The sequence below is a fragment of the Durotheca rogersii genome, assembly GCF_024521655.1.
Source record: "Durotheca rogersii strain YMJ 92031201 chromosome Unknown GGS23scaffold_9, whole genome shotgun sequence".
NCBI classification, from domain to species: Eukaryota; Fungi; Ascomycota; class Sordariomycetes; order Xylariales; family Xylariaceae; genus Durotheca; species Durotheca rogersii.
In genome coordinates this window covers 506438-519102 of record NW_026251240.1, presented here as the reverse complement: position 1 = coordinate 519102, position 12665 = coordinate 506438, and the positions used below count along the sequence as shown (strand labels likewise).

The window sequence follows — 12665 nt, the reverse complement described above, 5'->3', positions numbered from 1 at the left end:
ATGGGGAGTGAAATAAACCTCGCGTGGCTCCCAATTCCATCACCGTGTCACCGGGGGCAGCCGAAACCACGCTGGTTGTGTTCTGGTGTCTGTCGATGACGCTGTTCGACAATGCAGATACGATATCTATCCTGGACGATCCGTATGGGGATGACGTAGGCTGGATGATATCCGCGCGGTGCTTTTTGGGCGGCCGACGAGGAAACAGGCCGACGGGTTTCCGCTCTTCGCAGGCGGACGATGCGTATGCCTACCCATCCCCGTCGAATATTGACTGTCGACGGTGACGCCGTGGCCACGGTCGCCAGGCAGGCATGCGCAAGATACGCGGAGCTCACCCTTAGCGGCTTTATTAGCGGGCGCCGTCTTCTCATCCACCACGCCCCTAGCCCATTCGAGCTATTCTCCGCGCCGACGTGGGTTCTATTCGAGATAGCTGTTCGGTAGAAATGTACGTAGGTAGTGTGGATGGTGGGCTGATTCGTGCGCCGCTCCCGACTACTGGGTCGTCGAAGCGGATTGCTGTGGGCATCGTGGGGATGCTAGTCTCGGCCGGCCGGCTGCGAGTTAAGAAGGGGGACTTACGGGGCGTGGGCAAGAAGGTGGAAGATGACTCGGCCGGCAACGGTTCCGCGACCGTGCAACTCCTACTCCATCAGAGGGTATATAGGAAATAGGATATTGGCAGGATTATACCGGGGTTAACCTCGTCTACTCTGGACGGTCCTGTGTATGTACTACGTAGTAATAGAGTAGTAGATCAAGTTTACGGGTATATTTGCTTTTCTTATTACCCCCCCCCTTTTATTACCCTCCTTGTCAGCGAGACCGGAGTATGTATGGAGGGACAGGGAGAAAGAGACAGAGGGGGGAGGGTGTCTCCCTTACCGTTGTGTACGTGGGTAGGAGGCAAAAGCAGTGTCCGGAGACAGGCTTACTGGGGTGTGGAGGATTATAACCTGGCCGTCGCTCGCCCGCCGAGGTAAGTATTATACTACGCGTCCGTCGATCGATATTATATACGCACATCTACACATGCCGCACGGGGCCGTGCTATATATATTTCGAAATATGTCTTGGCGCATCGGGCTTATTAGTCGAGTCTTGGACTTGCTTGCCTGCTGCGTCTCTTGCCTTGGTAACCGTTAATAGCCTTAGGACGAAAGTTAGTGCCATAATACCTACAAAGTATTGTCCATCTTGGATGCCCTGCCTGCGCAGTATACCTCTCTTGCCCGGCACCCCCCACAGCTTCTCTGCAGTCTTGCTCTCCTTGATTCCAGGAGGATGCTATTAAGGAGTGTATGGCGGGATCTGGGCGAATGCTAATAGGTAGGTGTGCCGCGCGACGTGCCCTAGGCAGGCATGTAAGAAGAGTAGGACCCGTATGGGCGGGTGGACGAGCAGTTGCAGCAATCCATGTGTACCGATGCAACGATGCAGATGTGAGCCTCCAAAAATAATGATAATAAGCCAGTCTTATCGCTCTCCTGGTTCAGGTAAGACTCTACCGTGAGCATGATTACCTCGTAGTGGGTGGGTTTCAGTTCACGACAGCATCGCAACATCGCAGGTAGGTGAGGACATAGCGAATCTGCCTGTCGTACTACCCCCCTCAATCCGCCATTCGTCGCTGCGAAACAGTTACCGCAACTCGGATCCACGAGGTTGTATCAATAACATGCCACGCCTTGTATCGACCTACCGTCGCTCCCTCGCCCGGGATATCCTGACACATGGGTACATCAATAAAAGGTAAACCGGCGGGGATGACGTCCATAGGCATGTCCACTCTGCATCTTATCAGATTCCGGGCTGGCAGACTGGATTTAGGTGAGGGAGTAAGCCCGCTGCATTCCCCGGGGAGATTTTTCGAAGCGGGCATCAGATGGGACATCTGCATAGGTCCTTAATGGAACCTTGAAAACCTATAGGATGGTTAGGTACGTGCCTAGGTGCTTAGGGTGCTTAACGTACCTGAGGTAGCAACTCGTTAATATAAGGTACCTGCTGGTTCCGGCACACCCGTAGGAGGTTAGGTGCCTACGTGCCTATAGCTTACCTACCTACCTCCTCTAGGTAGCCATCCTTAGGTGGGCGCGTTAGGTACCTACAAGGTATCGCACTCGACGACAACGTACCCGTGGACGGTAGAAAGGCACCAAACCCGACCAATGTAAGCACGTACATGCCCGGACATGTGGGCGAGCATGGATATGGGCTGTACCTACATGAGGGTATCTTACAGGCGGGCAGGCATGTCAGCATAATGGACTGCCCGAGGTCCCTAGGACTCGGGAGATACGCACAAGGGCGTGCCCAGATATCTATGCGTCTAACTCCATCCTGGAGATGGATCCAAGGCAGGTGAGAATGGTACCATCACGCAATGCGCGAGAATCGAGACTCGCGCTCGTCACGGGAGGATTAGCGTCGCCGAGCTGTCCTGTCTCGTCGGACGGTGTTACGTGAGACCACATTTTCCCCCAGCAGTACCGGAGACGGTGTCGAGCTGCGCGTGTGGTTTCAATACGGCCAAATGGACCGATAATTGTGCATCCTGAAAACTGCCGCACCGCAGAGGAGGGTTGGCGCGCATCTTGCCCCAGACATTGGTTCTGGTCCCGGGCACGAGAGAGAGCGAACGAGCGAGCGAGCGAGCGAGCGACCGCGACAAAGGCTAACAATGCCCTGCAGGTGAGAATGACGTACACAATGCGATGACGTACTTAGCTCGCCGGCACGGCGTTGCACCCCCGGGCAGCCTGCATTGCACTGACCACACATAGCGAGCCCCGGCACGCAGCGAGAGGGATTGGACCCTAACGGCGATACCTGGGTACATAGGCAGGCATGCTAGCCAGCTAACCTTGGCACTGTACGTCAGGGAGTTAGAGGTAGGTAGGCAGGTATCTATCTACCTAAGGTACCTACCCGCCTAAGGTACTGTCTGGGAGGCCTTTTAAGCTCAACCTCACTACGAGTACTCGATATAATTTAATCTACGAACCCCCCTCGGTACCTGCCTGCTATCGTGGCCAATTCTGAGCATCAATGCAGGTACTAAAGGATGTGTGCCCGCTGAGCAGGTAGTATGTAGGTAGGTACCTAGGTAGGCAGGCCAGGAGGATGGGCCCCGGGCACGAGCGTGAGGAATCCCATCCGCAAACCTTGGTTATGCTGGGCTGTTTAGGCCGGGAGGAACTTCGTATCTTGCTCATTTTACTCGCCCTAATCTCCCTCGGTGTAATCTACGCAGATGGGGTTATTCTATATATATGTATGTATATATATATACCTCCGTAATTATATTCGGGGTCCTCGAGGGAGAACCCCACGTTGATTGACCAGCTATTTTCATTCAGCATCGAGCTGTTGGCTGATGGGGGCTGCGAAGGGGGGGGGTGATCATGGGAAGATTCGGCCGGTCAAGAAGCCCGTTCCCTCTAACTTGTCCCCACTCCGTATTTCACGTATGCAAATTTTACACACTATACGTGTGCTTGACCGCTCTTATTCCGGACAAGGGCGCATCGTCGAGCTTGATGACACAATCTTGCGTCGATAAGCAATATGTCAGATCACAGACAAGCTGTCGAGGGTGTTTTATGTAGGCATTCCCAGGTATGATGGAAGACGGGGAGCGTATCGACCGTCACGAGACCCTGCCCCCCCCCTCCCTTTCCTCTGCCTCCTTTCCCACGCTCCGGACTAGCTCGATCGAGGCCGCCATCTTGCGAAGCCCCGAGCCAGTGGCCGGCTCGACGAGGAGAGATTTGTGGCAGGGCGGAGTCACATGAGGGAGATGGGAGGCTACCGGGGGGGGGGGAGCAGTTCGCTCAGCAGCTGAGAAGGTAAAAGTGGGTGGGATTGTCGAGTGGTTAAATATATGCGAATTGGTGTGCCGGTCCCTGGTCTCGCTGTCTCTGCTTCTTTGGGTTTTGGGGTTCGGGGCTGTAAATGAAGAGATGAAGATCCAGGACATGGGACAAGTGGGAAGCATTGTCCCGCGCCGGCTTGGGCGGGGGAAAAGATTACCATCGCGTCGTTAACCTGTTCAGGGTCCCACATGCCTATCTTGATTGGATCGACGGTCTAGGGACAAGACGGCGACGTCCACACCCACCTAAACCTGCCTCTTTCCCCTCCTTGCTCCCTCTTCCTCCTGGGCCTCCCCCCTTCCTCTTCCCTCTCTCTCTTTTTTTTTCTGTCCTTGGTCCCCGCGAGACATCGAAGTCGACAACTGGCCATGCCTGAGCATGGATCAGGTATGTAGGTGCCCAGGGCCGCCCCCGCGTATGGCACATCATACAGTATGTGCAGGAATGTTATTTAATGTCTTCCTTTCCCTTCCATTGTGTATTGTGTTGCGTCGTAAAAAATTTGCATCCTGCCTCTGTTCTTCCGTCCCCCCCGACGTGTCTGTGTCGGTACCTATGTGCCCAGGTTGCCGCATTGGCGTATGAAGGCACATACCCTGCCTTAGGTACCTTGGGTACGGCCAAGGTAGGCGGGTGATTCGTTGAAGTGAACCCAATTGTACGTACAGCATGTACGTGTTTAATGGCCAGTGTAGGAGGTACCTATGCATGTACGCACCAGTGCGACTCTCCCACGGCACGCCACGCTCCCCTTCTGCCCATCACATGAGGTTCTTGTCCGGGCAGTTTAGCCATCAACGGATTGACGGCGATGATCGCGATTTTGGCGGCTGCCGATGTTTCCTGCTCTCGTACATGTATGTAGACTAGAAGGCAGGTAGGCGGTAGGTAGGCAGTAAGACCATACACGTAGGTAGGTAGGTAGGTACATATAACGCACACCTACGTACCCCATATGTTTCCCAGTGGGCCATGGCCTGTGCGCAACCCGCCTGCAGACCAACGTTGGGAAGGTACCTCCTCACTTAGGTAGGTGCATACGTATCCCACATAGGGGGTGGTGCTGTGTACCTGTAGGATGTGACGGACGAGCGCTGCGTGCCCCTGTGGATTCGGTGCACCTTTCTCCTTTCCGTATGCGCACATACGTATGTGTGTAAGTACCTTATATATAAGGTAGGTGCCTGCGTAGGTAGGTATATAGGCACATTAGACACGTATATGTTTAGGAGGTACCTACTCCTCTGAGGCAGGTACTTACTTAGGTGCGGAGGTAGGCATGTACCTGTATAGGCAGGCAGGTTGTAGGTGAAGGCTAGGTACCTTCCTCATGTACACGTATCGCACGTATCGCATGTGCGTGTATAAGGAAGGTAACGCCAAAAGTATAAAAATCTAGGCCTCCGGGCTAGTACATGCTTGTTGTGGTTTCCGACCCGTGGCAAGTCCATGGCGTTGCCAGGTTGCTCTCCGCCCAGCAGCTTCCGCACTTCCCCATGCACTACTAACTGACCACTAACTACCTAGGTACCGACCTACCTGCTAACAGGTACCTAACTGCCTGCTATAACCCGCCTGCCTGCTTTATCCTCCATCCCCCATCCCATCCTCCTCCCTCCCTCCCTCCTCCCTCTTGGCCTGGCGGCTAGTGCTACTCCTACCGTCCGCCCTAAATCTCCTATAGGTACACCCGCCCGTCCCTAAGCCACCCCATCCCGTCCCATCCCCATCGCAGCAGCGTCCCTGGATACGGATGTACCCGCATCGCAACTAGGGGGCCGTATCGAATCCGGTCCCGCGGCACTGTCTGACGTAGGGACCTGACCCAACCGGCCGCTGACCACCGATGAGCCTTGCAATCGACACAAGGCGATGCCACTTACCGGTTTTGACCTGTCCTAGCCAAAAAAGAAATCACATCCTTATTCCTCGCTACCACCCACCACCAAACAACGGCATTTTACACACCTCTGGTTGACTGCTTTCAGTCGTGTGCTGTCGACTCGCCCCCTTACCGACGAACCACTTGGGGCGCCAGCGAATGCGAATGCCGAGATCACGGGTTCGTAGTAAGATCCGTCCCCGACACTGCCGCATGGGGGCGCCGTGAATGAGGCATGCCATCCCATCAGCGTCACCACTCCTCGGACTTGGACGGACCGCGCTGCCTAGACGCCCTACCTCCCCCCCCTCTTGCCGGCTATGCCCCGGATTCCTGTCAATCGTCACTGAAGACCGAGGAACCGAGCAGCTCACCCGGCTCGACTTTGCCTGAAGACACCTTTGATTCCATGAGAACTTCCCAAGACAGCTCGGTAGGGTCGACGAATCCCGATGCACCGTGGCTGACCGTCGCGTCGTCGAGTATCGGCCACGTCAACGTGCGAGGCGGCGGAAAAGGCCTGCTCGATGTCGTGGAGTCGCCCTCCGCCCCTGGCGATGCACATCTGCGGGAGAATGATTTACCCCAACGGATACCAGGACCGAGCCCGGACGCGAGGAGGAAGGGCAGGGAGTTCGGCAGTCCGGCGACTTCATCTGACGCCGTAGAGAACAGGCCGTCCATCGTGGAATACCGGGAGCGGCTCGCCAGAGAGATGGAGCGTGGAGAACAGGCGGCTCTGCAACCCCCGTCTCCTTCGAGCAATGCGCTCAAGAAGTCGGCCGTCTCGCCCATCAAGGAGGAGACCAACTCGTCGGCCTCGCCAACTCCGGGGTCCGACATCCCGACTACCTCTAGCGAATCTAACAGAACCGTCCGCGGCGGCATGACACCAGGTCTTGGAGCCCCGACACCATCGTACCCCTTCCCGCGCATGGGCACGCCAAACTTCCCCCCGGCATACCTACAGAACGTTGTTGGGCAACCGTTCAAGGGTGGGGCCTCCGGTGCGGTGGCCGCGCAGTCTGGCAGTTTCACGCTACATGATCAATCAAGGTCGGACCCGTCGACCCCGGCATCCGCCATGACGTTTCTTCCCGCCGGAGCTGCTACCAGCAGGTCGTCTAACATCGATTTTCCTACCCCTGCCCTCTACGATTTAACACTGATGCTCTCCGCCGAGCCGGGTTTGGATGCGTGGTGGAATAGTGTCATCCAGATCATGACGGTCTTTTACAAGGCGGAGAGGGTAACGCTTTCGGTACCAGCCGACCCGACGGATATTGAAAATGTGCCCTGGGGCCAGAAGGCCACTTACAGTGCCCTAGAAGAAGATGATCTGAGCATGGCATATATTGCGAGGGGAAGTAGCTTCTCTGCTAACACTACAGACGAACAACAACCTCTGTCCGCATCGGACCTAGGGGGCTTTCAACAACAGCAACATCAGCCAAAGGTTGATAAGCCCATACGGCCGTCGATCCAGAGCCGACACTCGTTTACCGCTTACGAGGATAAGAAGGGGTCTGCCGCACCGGACGCCGGCCGAGCGGCCGGCTCTAGTTCGAAGAGACCTGGACTAATCACGAGGAGTAAAAGTCACTATTCAGATAGACGCGGCCCCGTTTCCCCCCATCTAGCGCTGAAAAGGGAAGCCCTCGCGGAGCATGACGCTATCGAGGAACAGCAGCCCGTTCCCGTCTGGGAAGCGAAACTGGAGCCGCAAAGGGAAGCCAAGGGCCGCGTACTACCCGTATTACAGAGCCTAGACCTCGAAGCGGACCCTCTCATCGACCACAATGGCATCACCCGCGTTATCGAGCGAGGGAAAGTGATTGCTCTCACTCGAACGTACCCGTATCTCGACCCTACGTGCGAAGAGAAGCAGCAGCAGCAGAAAACTAAGAGTGCGAGGCCGCCGCCGCCACTGCCGGAGGAATCCAGGAGGTTTTCGAGGAAGCCTACCAGGACTGAGTCTGGAACGAAGTTATCTTCCTTGTTAGCCAACGCGAGCGCACCCCGATCTAAGAGCCAAAGCAGGAAATCGCTGTCAGCAATAGAGAAGAAAGTTTCCAGCCTATTCTCGGCTATAGAAGACACTCCGCCACGACCCCCTACACCGAAGTATGAGGAATACGAGCAGGCCCCCCCTTCACCCTGGTCTCAGTCTCCGGCGCCTTCACCCGCCGTCCGCGCTGATCCGTCCGAAAACCCCTTCTTTAGAGACGCTGTTGTTGACGAGGAATCCTTCAATCCTGGATCCAGTCCCCATGACTACACTTCCGCGCAGCCTCTCGAAACTATTGGAGTTGACAATTCCTGGACTGTTCTCCATGTCCCCCTTAACCATATCCTCCTTTCGAAGCCCCCTCACAGGTTCAAGCTGGATCCCTCCGTCCTGGAACAGAAAGCCACTCAACGCAGCAATAACAATTCTGAGTTGCGTACAGATTTTGCGACATTACACGAGCGACCGTCTTCCGAGGATTTACCTCACAGGAGCAGACACTCGCCTATTGCCATACTATCGATCTTGACTCCCGTTATCCCGTATCCCTCTAATCTACGTCACTCCCTCGAGCACTTGGCGCCTCACCTGGCAGCAACGTTCTCGCTCTGTCGCCACTATTCAAGTCTCGAAACGGAAGTGATGGGGCTTCATCGGAAACGACCGCCTACCGGCGGGTTTGGTGCTGTTGGTCTGGACGGACGCGCAGCCGATCCCGTCATGCTCGCCCACCTCCACCCGGTGTCACCTGAGGGTGTCTCTCGACGGTCAGTCTCTGGAAGTCTTACCAGCCCTAGCGAGTATTCTGGTCACTCGAGAAGCGTGACCGCCTCACCGAGTGGAACCCCTTTGTGGGACCCTAGTTCTTTTGGTCTAGTTATTGAGAGGCGGACCACGGGGACAAGTCCCAGCCAGGCAGGCGGCGATAGCTATTTTAGCTCTGTACCTCGAACCGCGGGCGTTACCGTAGATTCCTCCGCCCAAGTCGCGCTAACCCAGCGTGTTCCTAGAACGGGTAAAGAGAGCGGATCTGCTCTCCCTAGACAGCCGAAACGAACAGGAAGTCTCCTACATCATCAACAAGACCAGAGCTCGCTCACGAGGGAGGACGAAGGCGCGAATGCCGCTGTACGTCATGTCGGTGCGCCTGATGAGGCGACCGTCTATCGGACGTTAAGGCAGGGGGCCCCGTCGAAAGATTCTATAGAGCTACACAACGGGACGGAGAGTCAATATTCTCATCAGGATGCTGACGACGGCCGCAAACGGTTATCCAATCCGGGTTTGTCTCCTGGAGGCCAGAGGCATACTATGCTGCACTCATACGGCGGCGATTTCTCGACGACCCTCCAGTCTTTGCCGTCTAGTGCTGCTCTGCCTACGAGACATGCATCCCAAATCGCCACGCCCGCACGGCCGGGGTCTTCGTCCGCGCCGCAGGTCACCATGCTCCCGCCTTCGGATCGCCTGAAAGGTCTTATGCTAGACTTGCTACCGGTGCATGTTTTTGTGGCGCTGCCGGTACACGGGGAGATTGTCTGGGTCAATAGTCGATACTTGACCTATAGAGGCCAGACTCTGGCGGATTTGGTTTCGGATCCCTGGGGTAGCCTTCACCCGGAAGACCGTGAGGACTACATGCGCGCCTGGTCTCACTCCCTTAGGTCGGGGGATCAATTTGCCCACACTATTCGCCTCCGTCGCTTCGACGGTGCCTATCGGTGGCATCAGGCCCGTGCAGTAGCGTCAAGGGATAAACGGGGTGTTATCGTGCAATTCATCGGCTCTTACATGGATATTCACGACCAAAAGGTGGCGGAATTCATGGCGCTTCGCCAGGAAGAGATTCAAGTCTCGGAGGCCAAGCACCGTCTCCTGGCGAACTTGATCCCCCAGATAATATTCACCGCAACCGAAAATGATGGCATTACATTCGCCAACGACCAATGGCTGTCCTACACCGGCCAGACTGACGAAGCCGCGCTGGGCCTGGGCTTTATAGACTTTGTGCATCCGGACGATCTGGCGAAATGCCGATTACCGCCCAATCGTTTCACGTCCGTCTTCTCGGATGGGAGAGAAGAGACTGACCCGTTAAAGCCTGGCACTGATACCATGGCTCCGAACGAACATGCGTCTACCGTGACGGGCGCCTCCAGGGGATACTTGGAGGCATTGTACCGGAATAAGAAGTCCAGCAATCCTTCCTCCCGTAATCCGGTCAGTACCGATTTGAGCGATTTGGCGAAGAAGGGCATTCTCAAAGTAGCTACCGATAGCAACGGTCGACTTTCCTACACCACAGAAGTCCGACTCAGATCGAAGTCTGGCGAGTACCGATGGCATCTGGTTCGATGTGTGGAGATTGACAACGCTGGCTTCGGCGACGGGAAGAGTTCTTACTTTGGCTCGGCAACCGATATCAATGACCATAAGCTGCTAGAGGCCAAGCTAAAAGAGGCTATGGAATCCAAAGGTAGATTCTTGAGCAACATGTCCCACGAGATTCGCACTCCCCTGATCGGCATATCGGGGATGGTGAGTTTCCTGCAAGATACGACACTCAACGAAGAGCAGAGGGATTACACCAACACCATACAAACTAGCGCCAAGAGTCTCCTGATGATTATCAACGACATTCTGGACTTGTCAAAGGTCGACGCTGGCATGATGAAGCTAAAATTTGAATGGTTTCACACGAGATCGCTCATCGAAGATGTCAACGAACTGGTCTCGACAATGGCAATCGCAAAGCGGCTCGAGCTGAATTATATCGTCGAAGAGGATGTGCCCTCTTGGGTTAAAGGCGACAAGGTGCGAATTCGACAAGTACTGCTTAACGTCATCGGAAACGCCATCAAATTCACTACCTCAGGGGAGGTCTTCAGCCGCTGCAGAGTCTCCTCGGATAACGAGGCGGAGCTCGGGGAACATCAAATTATGCTCGAATTCTCAATCATCGATACGGGTCGTGGGTTCACGAAGGAAGAAGCTGAGCTCATCTTCAAGCCATTCAGCCAGATCGATGGGAGCAGTACCCGGCAGCACGGCGGCAGCGGGCTCGGCCTTGTGATTTCGAGGCAGCTTGTAGAGCTCCACGGGGGTAAGATGGACGGGAGCGCCATTCTTGGGAAAGGCTCTACGTTTACGTTTACCGCAAAATTTCACCTACCGAGCCCCGATGACCACCCCAGCATCACCGGCACGCCGCCGATGACGGCGTCTGCTCAGCTGCCAGCAGATAAGTCAACACAGGTCATCAAGCCGCTTCTACTCCACGGAGAGATGGATGTTATCCCAACCGCCAGTCCCGGCTCCGATGCCGAAACCGTGTCGCACACTCCGGGGTCGTCCCCCAGTTCTGACCCTTCACTGCGCTCTGCCCATACTCAAAACACCACGAGATCGTCCGTTTCATCGGTGAATGTTGGTCTCGCTCACTTCGGCGAAGCTGCAAAGGCAAGTGGACAAGACCTCTCTCAGATGACGCTTGAGATGCCACCCGGATCACTATCGCCCCGGATAATACCTACTCCCGACGACTCCAGGGTAGGGGGAGACTTCGCACGACTACGTCCGCCACTGTATTCGATCCTCGTCATCTGCCCTCAGAAATACAGCAGAGAAGCTACCACAAAACACATCAGAATGACGCTACCGAAAGAGGTGCCACACCAGATTACAGCGATGGCAAGCGTGTCTGAGGCCGAAGCGGTGATTGGGGGCCGCGAATCCGTCGCGTTGACCCACGTAGTCCTAAACCTCCCCTCAGCCGAAGAGATCGTAGGCGTCGTCGACATGATAATTGCGAATCTGGGCAGTATAACGTCAGTTCTGATCTTATCGGATTCGGTCCAGCGACAGGCCGTCTTGAAATTAGCCTCAGATGACGAGCACCAGAAACTGCTGTCAGAGAGAAGAATCATCTTTGTCTACAAACCTGTGAAACCGTCTCGGTTTGCGGTCATCTTCGATCCGGCGAGAGAACGCGACCTAAGCGTGGATTTGAATCGCTCCAGCGCCGCACAAATGGTGGAAAACCAAAAGCAAAATTACCTGGACGTCGAGAAGCGGATTGGCAACAAGGGATACATGGTCCTCCTCGTCGAAGACAACCCCGTCAACCAGAAAGTTTTGGTTCGATATTTGGAGAAAGTGGGAATCGAGGTAGAGATTGCCTCGGACGGGGTTGAGTGTACAGAAAAAGTGTTTGCAAACCCGCCGGGCTACTATTCACTGATACTGGTGAGTCGAACTGGCGAGGTATCGAGGGCGCGGCATGGCTCATCAAGGCTGACGTGACGATAGTGCGACCTCCATATGCCCCGCAAAGACGGTTATCAAGCTTGCCGGGAGATTCGGCAGTGGGAGAGGCAGCGCAATTATGGCGAACTGCCCATCATTGCCCTGTCGGCGAATGTCATGTCGGACGTCCAGGAAAAGTGCACTGTAGCAGGGTTCAGCGCCTATGTCACGAAGCCGGTCGATTTCGTCGAACTAAGTACGGCAATGTCAAAGTTCTTCTGACTGACCGGTGGCGAGTCAATCTACAGCGGCCGCTACTCGCGGGGCATTCTCTCAATGCATATGCACGGCGTTCTCGGGAGATAGAGTTTCGAAGAGAAAAGGAAAACAGAACCAGAGCGTTACGAACCCCGAATGCGTCGCCGACCAGTCGAGGCTGGAGGCCGAACCGTTCTGATTTTTTCCTACTTGATGACACATGTACCAGTAAAACGGGGACGGGCATGGACGAAGACGTGTTAAGCGGTTGAGGGAGGAAACTCGACCGGGTATAAGCGGGGAGGGCTGTAAAACTCGAGGAGGCAGTCACATTTTGTACAAATCCAGGTCAATAACCATAGGTCCGGTGAGGCCGGGGGCGGAAGGGGGG

At 55.4% G+C, this 12665-nt stretch overlaps 2 protein-coding genes across 2 annotated transcripts; one reads left to right on the top strand and one right to left on the bottom strand.

Annotated features, from left to right (window-relative positions):
- On the bottom strand, positions 1-602 carry GGS23DRAFT_530228 (uncharacterized protein). Its single transcript, XM_051514729.1, has one exon. The coding sequence runs from the start codon at positions 372-374 to the stop codon at positions 48-50; it is 327 nt and encodes a 108-aa protein (XP_051372089.1). The 5' UTR covers positions 375-602; the 3' UTR covers positions 1-47.
- Positions 603-5618: 5016 nt separating this feature from the next.
- On the top strand, positions 5619-12665 carry GGS23DRAFT_530178 (uncharacterized protein). Its single transcript, XM_051514728.1, has 2 exons — positions 5619-12016; positions 12080-12665. The coding sequence occupies exons 1-2, from the start codon at positions 5999-6001 to the stop codon at positions 12296-12298; spliced, it is 6237 nt and encodes a 2078-aa protein (XP_051372088.1). The 5' UTR covers positions 5619-5998; the 3' UTR covers positions 12299-12665.